The following is a 19003-nucleotide window of genomic DNA, read 5'->3' on the forward strand; positions in this document are numbered from 1 at the left end:
CCCTCTCTCTCTCTCTCAGGGATGAATGGGAGGAGCATCCTGTCCGCCATGGGACGGCACACTCCGGAGCACGGCGGTGTGATGGCCGCCGCCGGCTCTGGGACCACCGCCTCGCCCTGCTCGTCCCGGTCGTCCTCGCAGCGCTCCGGGAAGGGCGCCCAGACCCCCTTGGGGGGTTCCCAGCGGTCCCCCTGCACCCATGGAAGGCCCGGCGATGTCAGCAGCAGCAGCAACGCCCTCACCCCCAACTCGGGCCTCGCCCCGTCCCCGGTGTCCCCACGCCTGTCCCCAGGTAACGCCCAACTGACGGTCGTACGGTCATGCGGTCACAACAGCTTTATGGTCAACGCTCGTAGGGTCCTGCAGTCACAACATGTCAGCTTTATGGGCGTCGCTCATTGGGTCATGCGGTCATAACATGTCAGCTTTATGGTCAACGCTCGTACGGTCTTAACATGTCAGCTTTATGGTCGTCGCTCATGGGGTCATGTGGTCATAACATGTCAGCTTTATGGTCGTCACTCATGGGGTCATGTGGTCACAACATTTTATTATTATGGTGGTCGCTCATAGGGTCATGCTGTCACAACATGTCAACATTTTGGTCGTCGCTCATAGGGTCATACGGTCACAACATGTTAACATTATTGTTGTCGCTCATAGGGACATGCAGTCATAACATGTCATAGCATGGTCGTATGGTAATTGACTCCAGAAAGACAGATACCAAGTGTCATAGTGTCTAAGGCTTAGACACTATTCCAACTCTGGAAGAGCAGAGTCATCATGTCTGTCTGGAGCTATTTATTAGTAAGACGTTCTTGCTTGTTTGTGACTGCAATTTATTTTATTTTATTTGATTGTGTCCAGCACATCAAATTTCATAAGGAAATGAATGCAGCGAAATCCATCCATCCAATTCCCCGTGTATGTGTCTGAGACACAATGAAAGACGCCTGTGAACAGATGCCCCCCCCCCCCCCCCCCCCCCTCTTCCCCTCCAGAGAGGAAGCGCCCGGAGAAGCGTCTGTCGCTCCGCAGCAGCCCCTCGCCCCAGAAGGGCTCCCCGATGCTGGCCTCCCCCAGGTGGTCTTCCTGAAGGACATCGTCTGCTACCTCTCCCTGCTGGAGAACGGGACCCCCGAGGACAAGCTGGAGTGTGAGTGACATCTCTGCCACATCAAGGCGGAGGAGAGGATTCAGGGTCCACCACAGCTCTGGTGTTCAGCATAAGATAAGATAGAGCTGATTAAAGCCATGGACAATAGGATCTTATAATCTAAAATAAAAATGAGTTTCACAGAGGGATGTATCGTTTGCACACCAATCAATTATACCGTCAGGAAAATGTCGAAAAAGTGTGTTCAAATGTATCTCAAAGCTAATTGACTCAGTCTTGGAAAGACTGAGTTGGAGTCGGAGAGTACTGGAGTGTTGTCTGAAATGCTCCTCCCTTCATTGTTGATTTGTGTAGTTTGTACTTCTCTAAATTCTGCTGCGCCACGCTTGGCCACGCAAGCCACGTATTGTGATTGGTCACCTGCTTGGTTACGAAGCGAAGAGGGAAAACAGTCTGCATGGAACATCTGAGGCTAATGCACGCCTTGATAACCCGTAATAACACAACAAGAGGTCATCAAGGTTTTCGTTGATCCATAACATTAACTATGCATCTACTTAACCACAACAGCCAGTATTGGTTGAAACGTAACTGCACATCCATACCGTAACTAAAAAAGATGGACCTTACTTTTATCTGATGGCATCAGTCATGCGTTCAATCTCCTATAGTGTCTTCCCGCTCTGCACTCAATGCACTTTACCATCCCACAATTTGCAATCTGTCACCTGTGCCCCTTCTGTCTGAGACTGCCTCTTCCAGTGGGCTCCGTTCCCCTGCCTTGGGGTTGATGGAAGCCAATGAATCTCATTACGGCTGCGGGCCTGCGAAGGCCTTTGGGATGGCCACAGTGAATAGGTGCCATATAAATAACCCTGACCTAGCTCGACTCAACTTAGCATCTGAGCTCAGAGTGACAGCGATGGGCCTCGGTGCTGCCAGCTACTCCTCCTGATCAGATCGGCGGGGGACCGGCCGGGGGCAGGGGACAGGGGGCAGGGGACAGGGGGCAGGGTCACTGGGTGAGCGCTCAGCCCCGTGCCGGCGCGGGCCCACCGCCGACCTCTTTAGCCCCTGAAGACGTGACGGCGCACACAGAACCGGACTAATCCTCCTGACTTAGGGCTGCCCTGTCGACCGCAGGCTCACCCTGCGCCTCCCTTGAGGTAAACACCGGCGAGAGACAGACAGAGAGAGAGAGAGACAGAGAGAAAGAGAGAGAGAGAGATGGGGAGACAGACAGAGAGACAGAGAGAGAGACAGAGAGAAAGAGAGAGAGAGAGATGGGGAGACAGACAGAGAGACAGAGAGAGAGAGAGACAGAGAGAAAGAGAGAGAGAGAGATGGGGAGACAGACAGAGAGAGAGAGAGTGAAGATAGGACAGGAGGCAGTTAGGAGGTGGGCTGGACTTCATTTTACTGCACCGCTGAGTCACTATGTGATCCCTTGTTGTCTTGTTACCTTCCTCCCCATAGTCATGTTCCGGCTCTATGACACCGACGGCAATGGCTTGCTGGACAGTTCGGTGAGTGAAACTCCTTCCGTGTGTGTGTGTGTGTGTGTGTGTGTGTGTGTGCCTGTGTGCCTGTGCGCGTGTGCGTGTGCGTGTCTTTTCCTCTTTACCACCCCCCTCCCAGAGACTAATTCCCCCCTCCAACCAGCACATTGTCAGTAGCCGTAGCTTGATCCCACTTCAACAGTCAATGAGTGTCGTGTGTTTCCATGAGGTCATTGTAAACACTGTAGCCCATGGCTCTGCTTCGTGTCGCCGCGGACCGGTCTGGATGGCAGGGGCCTGTAAACAGAAGCCGTCACCCCTGGAAAGCCAAGTACTGTATAACAGTAACGTATACACTGTGTAGGTGTAGGAGCTCTTCAGAGATTGGACGTTGTCCCATGTGCGCACTTACGCTGCAGTTGGAGGCCGGTGGCATACTGTACATCAAACACATCCAATGGTTTACGTCAGGGGACTCGGCAGCCTCACAACGGCTCCTTGTCTTCCGTGTGTAGGAGCTGGATCGCATCATCAACCAGATGGTCCATGTCGCAGAGTACCTCGAGTGGGACTCGACAGAACTGCGACCGGTGAGCAGAGACCGTCCACACTTTGTGTCGGAAATGTTGGTTTCGTGTTTCTAATTGTTTCCCCCGACCAGGCCGAGGTCTCTCTGACGGAGGCTACTAAGGGGAGCCAGAGGCGTTGAAGCGTGTGCCTGGTCTCTGACGCGGTGTTGCTGGTGTATTCCTGATACAGATCCTGAAGGAGATGATGGAGGAGATCGACTACGACCACGACGGCACCGTCACGCTGGAGGAGTGGATCAGAGGCGGCCTCACCACCATCCCTTTACTGGTCCTGCTCGGCATGGAGACGGTGTGTGTGTGTGTGTGTGTGTGTGTGTGTGTGTGTGTGTGTGTGTGTGTGTGTGTGTGTGTGTGTGTGTGTGTGTGTGTGTGTGTGTGTGTGTGTGTGTGTGTGTGTGTGTGTGTGGGGGGGGGGGGGGTTATTGATCCCACATGATTATTTTTGTCATTGACATTTTATACTTTTTGATGAGTTGCATTCTATAGTACATCGATTTGGTTTGTACAATTCAAGTATGTATCCAGCTCACCGTCACAAGACACAAGGCCTAGTGACTCTTCCTCTGTATGTTCTCTGCAGAATGTCCAAGAGGACGGGCAGCACGTGTGGAGACTGAAGCACTTCAACAAACCGGCCTACTGTAACTACTGCCATACCATGCTGCTGGGGGTGCGCAAACAGGGCCTCTGCTGCACCTGTGAGTCCCAAGATCCACCACTCGGATCCTCCTCCTCCTTCTCCTCCTCTTCTGCCACCTACAACGCCTCCCCTCCTCCTCCTCCTCCTCCTCCTCCTCCGTCTCCTCCAGCTCTTCTTCCTCCTCCACCGTCTCCCCTCCTTCTCCTCCTCCAACTCCTCCTCCTCTTCTTCTTCTTCCTCGTTTTCGGCCCCCTCCACCGTCTCCCCTCCACCTCCTCACCCTTTTCCTCTTCATTCTATATTTTTCATGCCCTCTCTGTATATGTTTGTCTGTCTGTGTGTGAGTATGTGTGAGTATGTGTGTGTGTGTGTGTGTGTGTGTGTGTGTGTGTGTGTGTGTGTGTCGGTTCAAAATGTATTTGCTTTTCTAATGGCACAAAAGCTTTGGGTCAGGTGGAACAATGTGATATGTTACGTGAAATCACACATAATAGTTGAGCTTTTCTGAGAGAACAGTGCCAGTGCACTTCCCTCGATATTAACTTCATCTTGTGGAGTGTTAGTCAGGAAATATTCATCACGAAAAAGCTTAAAAGGTGCTCTAGATTAAAGCTTATATGTAAGAGCTATTATTTGAGTGTAAGTGGTTAGAAATTGCATAGCCATCAGTCAGCTATTACGGAGTGAAATCCTCCGTTAGAATATCTGCGCCTGCCTCTGTGCGGGCCAAATTAGGTCTTATACTGTATCCTGGATCATTTCTGGCATCAGGGCATCTCTACCCTGATTGCGTTCGGTATCCTTCTTGCCTGCATCACAGGTAGGTGAACACCACACTCTGAGGGAGCAGAGAGGGAGGAGGCGTTGTTCATGTTCATAATCTTGCTCTCTTCTGCTATTTTCTGCTCTCTCGCTCTTAACAACTCTCAAATATTACCTGCAGCAGCTTTAATCTTACGAGAGTAGAGAACATGACTCTTGAAAGAAGATCAAATGTTATAACTTATAGATAAGAACATGACGAGGAGGGCAGCCTGTTAGAAAAGAATGAACCTCAACAAGCGGAGTAGGCCTATAGGGCAACAGTAATGGTTCTGCCAATCTAATGCTGTGTGCACATACAATGCTGTGCTGACCAGTTCCTATTAGTCTGCTGTGTCAAGAATGTTTCAGCTCTATTGATTCTTTGTTTTTTGCATCTCCCATGCCCCTTGTTTAGTATGCAAGTACACTGTTCACGAGCGCTGTGTGTCCAAAGATATCGCCGCCTGCATCAGCACATACGCCAAGTCCCGCAGACACACCAATGTGAGTATCTACACAAGCACGGTGTGCACACGTACAACTCATTATTACCTTGTATCTGATGCTGTCCAACGTTGCAAAAGGTTCATTGGAGAGCTAACGAAGAATGAATATCCTCAAGCGGCAGGTCAATCTTAACCTATGGTCTGAATGGGGCCTTAATGCCTGAACCCCTCATGCTTCACTCCCTGTGAGATGTAGATGTAGTGGTAATAAGTAGAGGTTACACAGACTATGGAGGTAGATTTGTGTCTTTATTATGCAATCAAAAATAATAGGTTTGAGAGCAAAACTTTCCACACTGCAATCAAAAAAATTATTTGAGAGCAAAACTATCGACACTGCAATCAAAAAAAATTTTATTGCAAGATAAATTAATGTGATAAAAAAAATATTAATGGGAATCCAAAAGTTTTGTTTGCGAATCCAAAAGTTTTGTTTGCGAATCAAAAAACTTTGTTTGCGAATCCTAAAGTTTTGCTTGCGAATCCAAAAGCTTTGCTTGCTGTTGAGCTGAATCTCGTGGGCGGGACCTACGCCGAAAGATGTAAGACACGTCTCTATTGGCCAGTCTCGATCGGAGTGACAGCTTGGCAACATCCGAAAAGCCGCTGCCCCCCGACCGCCTCCAGAAGCAGATTGTCGGCCTGACGGACAGGGTGTTCGTTTGTGCCTCTCAATCCGCGGCGGCGGTCAACAACATCGCCCTGCTCTCCTCTGCCATGGTCTCCTTGTCGGCTGACAGGGAGGCCTACGGAATTTTCAGGGCGCGCAAGCGCGCGCACGGGACAAGCCCATAAGGCGAAGCCTAGACGAAATAGAACTCCCTCTCTCGTTACTAACTGTGGATGTTGCCAAGCTGATGTTGCCAACTTTTGGGTTTGCAAACAAAACTTTTGGATTCGCATTAATATTTTTTTAATTAATTAATTTATCTTGCAATTAAAATTTTTTTGATTGCAGTGTCGATAGTTTTGCTCTCAAATCAATTTTTTGATTGCAGTGTGGAAAGTTTTGCTCTCAAACCTATTTTTTGATTGCAGTGTGGAAAGTTTTGCTCTCAAACCTATTATTTTTGATTGCATAATAAAGACACAAATCTACCTCCATACACAGACAGGCCTGTGGAGCTGAGGTCTTCATTGGCTCCGGGCCCAGATTATTGGAGCAATGAGCCGCGTTTACGTACCTTATGACCTACTTAACAGCCTCTGTATTATAGTCGATTTGATTTGGCCCTCTCCATAATGCTCTCTGGGGCCTGTATGCTTGGCTATCCCCAGCTCAGAGGAGTGCTGCCTGTGCATGGCGTCACACACCACATAGCATCCTGGTCTGTCTTGGTTGAGAAGGAAGGAGCCTGATGATTTAAGACGGGCCTGCTTTTCCGTAGCTTTTGTTTGAATCATTGCATTTATTTGTGTGACTCGATGCTTATGTGAAGTTACATTTCATCTTTCTTTCTTTCTATGTTTTATTCTTTTTTTGTATTCTACTTCATATGTTTGTTTGTGCCTCTCCCCCGCCCCTCCCCCAGGCTATGCAGCACGTGTGGATGGAAGGCAACTCTCCCACCAAGTGCGATCGCTGTCACAGAAGCATCAAGTGTTACCAGGGCTTAACGGGGCTGCACTGCGTGTGGTGTCAGATCACTGTGAGTGGTTACACACACACGACGGTGCACATGCACACAAGCACACGCACACCACACACACACACACACACACACATGCGCACACACACACACACACACACGCACACGCACACGCACACGCACACAAACGTGCACACAGAAAGACACACAAATTCTTCATATCAAATTTGTATTATCCCAAAGAGATTCAAATTGGAGGGTCAGTCTTAAGTTTGCTTTTGTTGTTGTTGTTGTTGTTGTTGCTGTTGATATTTTACCTAAAAATAAAGGCAGAAAACATTTTTAACATGAAATTGTAATTGCCTTACAAATCCACTAGATGTCATCATACTCCTTACTTTGTATTGGCGGAACTGCTAACAGAGCATTTGTGTTCACTTCTGTCATGAGTGCCGCTTGTTCATTTCGGTCTCTGAGCAGTAACTTGGCCTTGCGTTGATTAACAGTATTCTTACAGATGGATGCCATTGACGTATCCACTACGTGTGTCTCTTTTCCCCTGACTAGCTCCATAATAAGTGCGCATCCAATGTGAAGACAGAGTGCGATGGAGGGGCCGTGAGGGACCACACTCTGCTGCCCTCGTACATCTGCCCCGTCGTCTTGGTGAGAGACGTTCAGTGGTTTCCTTTACAGTTTCTTAGGATAGCATTAAACGGCATGTTATTCATCAATGTTATCATGGCAAATAAGAGAAAAGTCTAGAATCTATCACCAAAACGTATGTTGTCAACCTTTAAAGGAATACTGTTCCTCTGTAAGGCCTCCATATCCATCCATTCCTAACCATACATGTCCAAACCTATCAATCCCTGTCCATACCTGCCCACCCCTGACCCTCCCTGCCCATACCTACCCACCCCTGACCCTCCCTGTCCATACCTACCCACCCCTGACCCTCCCTGTCCATACCTACCCACCCCTGACCCTCCCTGTCCATACCTGCCCACCCCTGACCCTCCCTGTCCATACCTGCCCACCCCTGACCCTCCCTGTCCATACCTGTCCACCCCTGACCCTCCCTGTCCATACCTGTCCATACCATGCTCACATATTCCTCTGTTGCCGACCGTCCACAGGACCGCCATTCCGCGGTGAAGCGTGGTGAGGGCGATTCCCCGCCCAGCACCAGCCCCGACGACGCCAACCACACCTTCAAATTCAACCCCGGGGACGGCCAGGCTCTCCAGGTCGGCAGCACCCGGGTCCACCGTCCACTCTGACACAGACCAAACCCACCGTCCGTCCCTTTGACTCCACGTCATCTCACCGGCCATCTCTCGGGTTCTCACGGGTTTGACCAATGTTGTTTGTCGTTTTCTCAGATCAGCCCTCTCCCAGGCACCCACCCTCTCCTCGTACTGGTCAACCCCAAGAGCGGAGGCAGGCAGGGCGAGCGGTGAGTCAAGGCCTCCCACAGCAGCCTCCCCTTATGATCAGGTTTGGGCCTCACCCCTCACCACTTAACCGTTGGCACCATTTGGACGCGGTTTCTATGATGCGCTCCTCCAAACGAGCCCGATGGGGCAAGGAGCACCGCTACATTCACGAGGTCTGGGGAGCCAGGCGAATGTCCTCCTCGTTCAGATGCACCCCCTTGTTCCCCGTAGGATTAAGCCATTCAGCCCGGGCCCGATGTGCCGTTAGCAGCAGCATTCTTCCAAATGCCACCACTACGTGAGGCAGAGAAACGAAGTGGGAGATTGTAATGATAGTCCGAGGCGACTCAGCTGTTCCCCGCTGTTTCCCTGAATGCTGTTATTACGCATTACTGCTATTTAAGCTTTAAATGATTGTGTTCCGTGTTCCCCGGCCTCTGCTCCGAGCAGAAAACCGGGAAAACAGACTGTGCCTTCTCTGACACGTCACCATAGCAACGGACTACTAAACACTATTATAAAAGGAAATTATCCTCTATTAATAGACAAAAAAGGGATCTTTTTTTAACTTGACAGCCCCATACGGGAGAGTATTTTCTCTGTCTATCCAGGTTTGACGCCAATTAAGCTAATTGGCTGAAGCAAGTTTTGGTCATTGCCATCTGGTTTTTCTCTCCTCTGCTGAATGCTATTAGGTGTTTTGAAAGCTGTAAAAAATGTCCACCCTTACCACCTTCTCTTTGTTTTCACCATTTCTGCCAATCTTTCACCCACCTTTGCGCACCATTCTTCATGGAGTAACAGCTACTGAGCATGACTCCATCTTTAGTGCAGGGTACCTCCCTCCAACTGCTCACTTTAACTCACTTTAACCACGATGCAAGTCTCTATTCGTATTTTTACAAATACATATGTTGAGTATTCTATTTGTTTGTTCATAGTAATATTCCAAATATCATTTACATGCTATACTGCCTGTAGCGCATGATATGACAGGAAATGAATAGTAGCTTTCTCAGGGTTGTTTAGTGTCCGTGTGTCCTCCGTGATTTTCATCCGCCGCTGTACAGTTGGCCTTAAGTCAACAAAAGAAAATATAATTATTTTTGAAATGCATGAATACATGCTCAAATCTTGTGCAAAGGTCCATTGTGGTGGCTCAAATAGGCATTTTAAACAACTTCCCCTTGGTCAAGGTTGCAGGTAAGAGATTCTTTCATGCCCGCAGTCTATAGGTGTCAAATAAGCATAGCTACAAGACGTCACAGAATCCTTTGGAATAACTTTGCTAGCAAACGTCACCATTCTTAAAAGAAACAAAAAACTGTTATTACACAATCTAATTTGAATTAAAAATGGACACGGTCAAATACCAGTAGTCCTCCTTGCACTAACACTGAAGCTTTCCAACCCTTATACTCGCATCAATCCTGGCATGTAAGCTATTCTCCTGTCTCTACAGCTGAGTGTGTACTTTGATAATCATAAAATGTCCCTCCTTCCTTCCTCCCTTCGTCCTACTCTAGGGTGCTTAGGAAACTCCGGTACCTTCTGAACCCCAGACAGGTGTATAGTCTGGACCGAGAGGGGCCTACTGTGGGGTAGGTCTGACCAATAGTAACCCTCAATCCAATGTTCATAATTGTATTGCATTTAGTGGGTACTTTTTGCTGCGTACTATAGCAACACACAACTACTCTCAGGTGTACAGCAAGGAGATAGATTAAGACCCAAAGGAAAAAAATAGTGACGTAGACAATAATTGTTTATTTCATTTTGTTTTTTCCCTTTGGTACATTTTTTGATCGCAAGTTAATCATAAATTCATGGTACAAGTTATTTATAATATTACTACTTGATTATGGAATAGATAGGTAGCTCAGCTGGAATTCGGTTTCTATCACCATGTATTCTCAAAGTTGTTTTGCTTTGCTTTACACACACAAGCGCACTCACACGCACACACACACACACACACACATTCACTTGGTAATATGCATCGGTGAGTGCCGAGGACATGCTGTACCTCGAGATAAACGTTATGCAGTGGAGGGTTTGGTTCATTGGAATAGATATGCAGCACCTCACAATAGCCTTGACACTCTCTCTCTCTCTCTCTCTCTCTCTCTCTCTCTCTCTCTCTCTCTCTCTCTCTCTCTCTCTCTCTCTCTCTCTCTCTCTCTCTCTCTCTCTCTCTCTCTCTCTCTCTCTCTCTCTGTGTGCAGTGTGTGCAGTGTCTATATGCATTTGCTATTAGCAATGTCAACAACAATATTGTGAACAGAACATAGGATAGTGCAGAGAGAGACATAATTGTATAGTTATCTATGACTAATAGTTATGAAGAGAATGAATGAGGGAGAGAAGGAGAAAATAGGCATGTAGTCTACACACAGGCAGGCATGTGCAATACACACACACACAAACGAAGAACCAAAGACCCACCCTGATATGCACTGTCTCTACACATCAACACCCACACTCACAAAGAACGCTAGCTGACGCTAACGAGAGGTCTGCCGCCTTATCTCCAGGCCGACTCGCCAGGTCTGGACCCCAGTGTTCCCTAGCAACGGCCTCCACGGCCTCCGTGTGGGCTAACCTGCAGCTATTTGTCTAGTGAGTTAAAGTATCCGGCTGTCATTGCCCTCATTAGAGGCTGTTTGGCTTGTTCCCAGGCACCTGGCCTGGCTCCCCTCTCCCCCACACCCACCGCTGATACTCTCCTTCCATGCACAAGGCAGAGCAGCCAACAGCTCTTGGCTGATAAATAGTTATTTTTTAAGCGCTAGTGTATAGGATACACGCGGTGACACGTGCTTGGGCCGGGCTATGTACAAGTACATTCAGGCGCCTCACAGTAGCCAGGAGAGGGGCAACTGCTTGCCCAGCACCTCTCTGCGTCCAGCGCCTATTTGAGGGGGGAGTTCTTGCAGCGGTTCTGGCTGATCCCCAGAGATGGTTTACTAAGCCATTCGTAAGGACTTGGTCTGTAAAACATAGAGCACAACACACGATCAGGCAATCATCCGCAGATCTTGGGTCAGTGAATCTGTATGCCGGTCCCATTCCAATCACATCTGAGGTGCCGGTGGACCTGTAGGATATGTGTTGTAATGTTTGTGTGTGTATGTGTGTGTAGGGGAGGGTTAATGTGTTGTTCCATGGCTTGGTGGAGAGGTTAATGGGGCTTGTCTCAGCAGACGTCTCATGTGTGAGAAAAAGTAATACCTGAAGTGATTTAGACCTCGAAGCACTTACTTGTTATTTATACATTCTTGGGAGAAACCTCCAGCAAGCGGCCGAAGTGTTTCTTGTCTGCTTCCGGTAGGCCTATATCGATTCGGTACCCTCGGTATCGGAAAGTCACTGCAGTCAAGCCAACGTTGGCAAGAACCTGTCTTTCATCAGTTTTTTATTTACAACCCACCAAACTCCCGACAGTAAAGGGCCCCCATAGATGAAGGCTTCTGGTGACGCCTCTTACTCAACACAAACTAGAGGAGCCTTTGACGTAGACACCTTCTTTATGGCCTTAGAGACACACACACGTGTGTCTCTCTCCGGGCTCTCTCTCTCTCTCTCTCTCTCTCTCTCTCTCTCTCTCTCTCTCTCTCTCTCTCTCTCTCTCTCTCTCTCTCTCTCTCTCTCTTCTCTTTCTCTTTCTCTTTCTCTCTATCTTCCTCTTTCTCTTTCTTTCACACACACACACGCACACAACCTCCTGCTCATTAAGTGAATACAGCAGGGGATTTGTCAAATAACAAAACCCTTCACAATATTCACTGTATATGTTTACTGATAGTATTTTCAAACTATGGTTGAAATAGCATTCTAATGGCAAATAGGAGAAGATGCAGAAGATGCTAAATAGGTGATGAGGAGGACCCTCTTAACAACATATTTACCTTTCTGCTTAGGCTCAACTTCTTCCATGACGTCCCTGACTTCAGGGTGCTGGCCTGTGGAGGGGATGGCACTGTGGGCTGGATCTTGGACTGCATAGGTAACCCATATCCTCTTCCATCATACCACGCACCAGTACATTGAATTGCATGTAAAAGCTAACCCACGATCACCACCATTTTCCATCCGATCAAATCCACAAATCTCTTGTTTCTATGCTTGCAGACAAGGCCAACTTTGCCAGGTATCCCCCGGTGGCCATTCTGCCCCTGGGCACGGGGAACGACCTTGCCCGATGCCTCCGCTGGGGAGGAGGTGAGACCCAAGTGGTGTGTGTGTGTGTGTGTGTGTGTGTGTGTGTGTGTGTGTGTGTGTGTGTGTGTGTGTGTGTGTGTGTGTGTGTGTGTGTGTGTGTGTGTGTGTGTGTGTGTGTGTGTGTGTGTGTGTGTGTGTGTGTGTGTGTTTTCATCTTGGAAGCTGCAAAGCAGCCCATTTGCTTGGTATAGTTACTAATTGGAATGAGTAATGTTAGACGGTATGACTACTGGCTGATGGTTTCTGCTTTAATTGAGTGGGGAGGGCTGCGCATGTTATGTAGCCAGAAGCCAGTCTCTATGTTGCCTGAGGATCTCAATAATGGGCAATAACCCCTCGCTCAGCGTCAGTAAAACTAAAAGGATGACGGTGGACTACAGGATTCAGCAGGGTCCAAAACATCTCTCCATCCTCCATCGGTGATGCTGAGGTTGAAAGGGTCAGAAGCTTCAAGCTCCTCCAAGTACAGACTTCTCTGGCCGCAACACGCCGACACTGTGGTCAAGCAAGCTCGCCAGCGGCTTTAATGCCCTGAAGACCTCACTAACCTCCCAAAAGTCTACAGGGGCACCTTTCAAGAGCCTGCTTTCGACTGCATTATGTTCGGGTACGGGGATCCGTTCAGACCACAGCGTCCGTTCCACCAATACTTTACTGTGTTCAATTTGACCAACATATTGAAAACAAGTGACCCAAGGCATGACAAGAAGCCCAAAGGAAATTATTCAACCATCTACAGTCAAAGTCAAAGTCTTTTATTCATCATATGCACAGTAGAACACAGGGTTCTTCTGAACAGTGAAGTTCCTTTTGTCACGGCAAGCAAGAAATACAAAGAAGCCAATACTGGAGCTGCTTAGACATCCACTGTCCATGCCATGAAGTTTTGTGAGGTCTTTAAAGGACAAAAACAGAGACCACTAGGAACACCAGCGAGACTGTCTCATGCACTTTATCTCTCTTTTTTTGCGAGTGCACGCAGGCAGACAACCCATAATACCTGGCCCCCCCAGCGTGACAGCACTCATTAGCGGCTCGTTCCCCTGCAGCATCGTTATGACATGCTCTCACCTCTGATCTCGAGTTAGCGCCGTAGCTATTAGCGTCTGCGGGAGAGCGCTCCCTGCTGGGGCCGGGCCAGAGCTCCTCTCCTCCTCCAGGGTAGGGCTAGGGGCTGCTGAGCGTCGGGGAGGGCCCGGACCCATCACAACTCTGCCTTTGTCTCTGCCTGTCAGTGTCTGTTGGACCCTACTGCTAAACTGCTGGTGTGAGGCTCCTTGTTTACAATGGACTGAGCATCTCGGTCTTAATATAAGTAACAATAATTCTCACAATAATAACACCAGCACAAAGTTTCTCAGAAATACACCGGGGGTTGGAAAACAGCAAATGCCAGTAGCATACAGAATGGTTTTCTAAATATATTCAAACAAATACTATATATATGAAAAATGTCTATGCATTACTATTCAAACTGAAACAGTACTCTACTGTGCTCTACTGTGCTCTACTGTACTGTACTCTACCAACCCCAGTGTGCTTCCTGCAGGCTACGAGGGGGGCAGCATGCTGAAGCCCCTGCGGGACATCGAGCACAGCATCGAGTTGATGCTGGACCGCTGGAACATCGACATCATCGCCGAAGACAAGGAGGAGAAGGGCGACCCAGTCCCCTACAGCATCGTCAACAACTACTTCTCCATAGGAGTGGTAAGTAAGGAATGCCTCACAGGCACCCCAGGCCACACATGCCACCCGCAGTGCCCTTTCCATGCTCGCAAAGTCAGTGTTTTTACAGAGGCCACTTGAAAACAACCAGCGTGATGTACGGCGCGGTATGAACCAAACTAACGCAACCGTTCACAACATCAAATAAAACCACAGACAGGCCATAGAAAAAAAACACAGTAGATGAAAGACATTCCATGCTCAGAATCTCAAGCTGATTGAAACACCGGAGAGATGAACAGGTTTACAGACGTATTTAGAGGTGTCCATAGAAGGAGCAGACCTGACATGAAAGGGCAGACTTTTCCACAGCTTAATGGATTTACAACCCAAACAAACTGAACTGAGGTGATCCCCCAGTGAGGACACCTCCTAAAAACGTTAAGAAGTAGGCTTTAACTCTGTGCAAAGTGCAGAGTGATGACATTGCAGTTTGATCAGGTAACAGCTAGATGCCTGGTGAATGGCGCCTATGAGGGATGCGTTCCCATTTAAATGGCCTGTGTAATGAGCTACATCAATTTTCTGTTAGGTCTCTCCTGCGTCACTCTGACGTACACAGACTACAACCGGTTGAATTAATTAATTCTGGTGCTCGTAAATATCCAATATCCAAAAAGTTGTATCAATAGATACAGCTTTTATGGAGTATGAGAAGCAACAATCAGTACGTTTACATGACATTCAATAAAGTCAAATTATTGGCTTAGTCCAACTATGATTGGATTATTAGGATGCATATATACACCTTAGTCAGACTTTAATCTAATCGAATCGAGTTACTCATACTCGAATTAAGACACCTAGATTATTCGATTGTTAGTCAATTAAGTAACACTTCGATTTCACCCAAGGCTGAATTAAAAGTACATGTCTTTCTAAATGTTGGTCATCAACGAGGTTGTAAAGTAACTTCGGGCACATCTGTCAAAATATATGTTTTTTTACGATATTTATTCATTCATTGCGCCGCGGCCGAAATGACGGGATATTCTCTGATATTATGAATCTTAAAGACTGCGTCAGGTTCTCAGACTCTCTGGTACTTCGGCAACTAGTAAAAACTCGTAGTGAGGGTTATCTCGGCCATGGTGGAGAAGGAATTGGGGTAAAGGAACTTTGGCTTTGACTCTCTGAAGTCCATACTGAAACGCGACATAGCTGTTGTTGCCGTATGCGGGACAGCTGTCAGTTCACTTCGGGTCCATTTCTCAGACACTCCATTCCATCATCTCGGTCGTATGCGGACTCCTCCGGCTTGACTCCTCCCGCTGCTCCGCCGCCGGAGGAGTCTGCATACGACCGAGAGGTCGGAACAATGGAGCGTCGGAGAACAGACATGGACCCGAAGTGAACTGACAGCTCTCTACTGAAAACATCTTTCTTGAATGCTGCGGCCGCGTGAGTTTGTTGTTGCTAGTGACGTAAAGAGGTGGCTCTATTACCACTTGTTGAAATGGGCACGGCGCCACCTATCGTACCGGGGTGAGAAATGCTTCGGCCAATGAAGGGATTTTTTCACCGCCATGTATACTCTGACAATTGCAGTTGTCCGATTGAGGAGCATAGTCGAACTATGGCCTTAATTGGATTAAGCTGTGCATGTAAACGTACTGAGTCTTGCAAATGGAAGTAAATCTGGTGAATATAATTGATATAAAACATAAAAAGTTCATGAAACCTCTCTGTGATTCAGCCAGCAAATCTTAGAAAGACATTTCCTTTCTGAAATTAGCTCTTCAATTGAGTATTTCCCCCATGGTTTGCAATTATACAGGGAAATAAGCAAGCAATATTTTGATTAATGACAGAGAGATAGTTCACTCTATCTGTGTGAAAGGGGCATGAAAGGGGCGTGAAAACACTGCAGATTTAAAAATCCAAAGCTCTGCTTTGTTTGGTTTATTCATGTTTGGTTTAAGGGGGATTAAAATAACACACTCTTATATCTATACACAATTCAAGAAGAAAAAGCGTAATATTAAAACTTGCTGGAAAGGAGGTTTTTAAAGATATATTCATCTTTAAAAACTGTGTATCTTTCCGAAAGTGCTACTTTATGACTACATCAACATGGTTTGCAGTGTGTGTGGATGGATTAGCTTATCGCCTGCAGTGAATTCCCCCCACATGGAGCCGTGAAAGAGGCAGTTACCATGAGAATACCTAGGCCCACCAGGGCACACACTGTTTGCAGTGTCATCACTGGAATGGTTTATCTTTCTCTGGGCCGTTTTAATGAATGTTTCCTCTTTAATGGGGAGAAGAAAGGCGCACACTACCGGCTTCGGCTCTAGTTGCTTAGCAACTCTTTATCTCGCTGTACCCTGTCGGGAGAATGTCAGTATGAATCCACGTTATTGTTTGTTTTTTGGTAAGCCGAACAGTCCCGATGGATGAGTTATTAATTTGATTTGGACTTTAGATACTATCTTGAGTTTACATTGTAAATCAATTTTTTTTTCACCCTACAGTTATAGATTTAGCATCACACGAATCCTTCCAAATATGACAAGTCAATCCATTGACTTCTTGGTTGGTCATGTTATGTATGGGCTACTGGCCTCAATCCTGCTATAAATAGGTCAGCTAGCACTACCAGCTTAGCGTCAAAATCCCAAAATAGTAATGCAATTCCAAAAAGTAATGGAAGGATTGTAGGATGAACATGCAGCAACAAACACCACTTGTTGTCACTGGGATCAAATGTTGAAATAACACAACACACAAGAAGGTGAAGAGTAAACACTAAAACACAAAAACATGGGGGCGGTTTTGGCACTGAGGAGATACACAAAAGAGAGGTTATGTAAGCACAGGGCCCTCTGCTGCGTTCACTGTGCGTATGTGTCTGTATTGTGTGCGTGGTGTGTGTTTTTGTGTGTGTGTGTCTGTGTGTGTGTGTGCACTGTGTGTTTCTGGAAAAAAATGCAAATGTAGGCATAACAGTGAAGAGTGCTTGCTTTCCTCTCCGTAGCCCTCTCAGGATGCGCGTCGCCTCATGTGTTCACTATTAGCGTTTTTTGCTATCGGTTAATCGTTGCTGCATGGTCAAGTACCTAATATCTTGTACCGAGTACCTAGCAGACAACATCTCAAAAGCCCCAGGGAAGGAATGCTCGCAGGTGGCCAAGGGGACAAGGTCCTCTCCTTGGCCTCTGTATCCGAACCGCCGTGCTAATCTACAGTGTTGGCATATTGATTCAATATAAAACCCCCATTTGGAATACCTTTGACAAATAGACAGTCATTATATCTGGTCACCTTTAAGAGCGTTAACTTGTGTTCACACCAAAAGCAAATATATACAAAGTCAATGCAAAGACGAGATTAGATGGACATTTTTCGCAAATTCGTCATTCGCTGAAGTTGACATATTTGATTCTTTCCCACGAATTTCACTTGATGCTGAATTCTTTGCACAAGAAAAGTTTGGGGTTTGCGCGAGCGACCTCACCTGAGTAACAGTTCGTCACACCAAAAGCAAAGTGAATATTTTCCCTGCGTGTTTACTTGAGTTTGTTCGCGCGAGAACACAAGTTTGATCATTCAAAACTTCAAAACACTGCCGCCACCAAATGAACCACCAATTGTGAGTCTTTACTTGTCATGGAAGCACCAGAGATGTCTGAGAACCCAACATCGTAGTTTATGGGTTCATAATATGATCGTAGGCGCACACAGCTTTTGGGCGTGGTACTATATTTTTTATTGTTTTATAATGATTATTATAGAGCTCCGGGAGTCTGCAAACGGCAACGATCACTTTCTCCTCCATGTTGGACCTCAGGGAGGGAACGCTGATGGGCGTTCACGACGAAGCATCAAGCGAAATTCACGGAAAAGTTCAAATTCATCTCTATTGGCGTCTTTGCAGTGACTTTGAAAGGATTTGTGCCACGCCTTCATTTTGGGTGTGAACGCACCTTAACTCGCGGAGAATGTTCCCTTCGCTTTCGGTGAACCACTGACACACCCAGGAGAACTTTGACGGCCGTGTAGGCTGCAGCTGCTGTACGCCTTCATTCAGGAGGATAGACCTTGCTCAAGGAAACAGACGGATGCCTTCAACGCCTTAAGGAGGGGTCAGGTCGTCGAATGACATGCACCGCCTCCTGACCTGATATGAAACTCAATGTCATGGCGGCGGCGCATACAGGCGTTGTGTGTGCCGTGACCGCACATGCGAGGTGTCGGCTCGTGCGTCTTGCGATAGCGCTCCGCTCTGACATGGAGCAGATCCATGTTCTCTCCTTCAGTAGCAACGGCGACAGATGGCCGCGTTGCTGGGCACGCACGACACCTGGGCAAAACTGTCTGGCTGACTCGCGCACAAAGTGATGTAAGCTTAAGCAGGAGTGCGAATGCGATAGGGCAGCGTTTCTCCTTGTAACTGCGCAGTCATTCGCTACACATGGCTGCGTTGCCATGGCATCTCTGAAGAACTGGCAAGGCCGTTTTTTGTTAGAGCGTTTGCCCATCATCTGTTTCCTCAATCTCCAGGAATTGAGAGGACGATACAGACCACAGTGTGATGCTGGTCTACGATGTGGCCTCACTATGGACAGTACATATGGTTATTTGTGTAGTAGGAAGTTATTGATAAGCGGGAGATGGTAGCTTATGCCTCTGACGTCCGGGTCTACGAAGGAATTTTTCCACTCTGCTTGCTTCAATGGATTCACTGCAGGCTGATATTTTTCTTCTCCCCCAGCATCACATCTGCTACTTTGGCCACCTCACTTATGCCCACCCGACAGATACACCTTTCCTGGTCAACGGCACACTACCTTACTGTTCCTCAAGAACAGTCAAATAAAAACAATAAACAAATACTGATCAAGCAAATATGCACTTTTGTATCCTT

At 47.4% G+C, this 19003-nt stretch overlaps 1 protein-coding gene across 5 annotated transcripts in view; it reads left to right on the plus strand.

Moving 5' to 3' along the window:
* The window catches only part of LOC132449125 (diacylglycerol kinase beta), a 54952-nt gene continuing 35949 nt past the window's right edge, over window positions 1-19003 (plus strand). The window contains exons 1-15 of one of the 5 annotated variants that reach the window (XM_060040762.1): window positions 1-292; window positions 1005-1159; window positions 2597-2646; window positions 3135-3209; window positions 3379-3498; window positions 3790-3907; window positions 5069-5157; window positions 6692-6808; window positions 7316-7414; window positions 7888-7998; window positions 8134-8207; window positions 9714-9788; window positions 12108-12193; window positions 12319-12408; window positions 13958-14118. In XM_060040762.1, coding sequence (XP_059896745.1) covers window positions 2599-2646; window positions 3135-3209; window positions 3379-3498; window positions 3790-3907; window positions 5069-5157; window positions 6692-6808; window positions 7316-7414; window positions 7888-7998; window positions 8134-8207; window positions 9714-9788; window positions 12108-12193; window positions 12319-12408; window positions 13958-14118 — 1263 coding nt within the window. In that variant the 5' untranslated portion in view covers window positions 1-292; window positions 1005-1159; window positions 2597-2598. The other 4 variants (XM_060040763.1, XM_060040761.1, XM_060040760.1 and 1 more) reach the window with 4 other exon arrangements.

The sequence above is a fragment of the Gadus macrocephalus genome, chromosome 20, assembly GCF_031168955.1.
Source record: "Gadus macrocephalus chromosome 20, ASM3116895v1".
Lineage (NCBI taxonomy): Eukaryota > Metazoa > Chordata > Actinopteri > Gadiformes > Gadidae > Gadus > Gadus macrocephalus.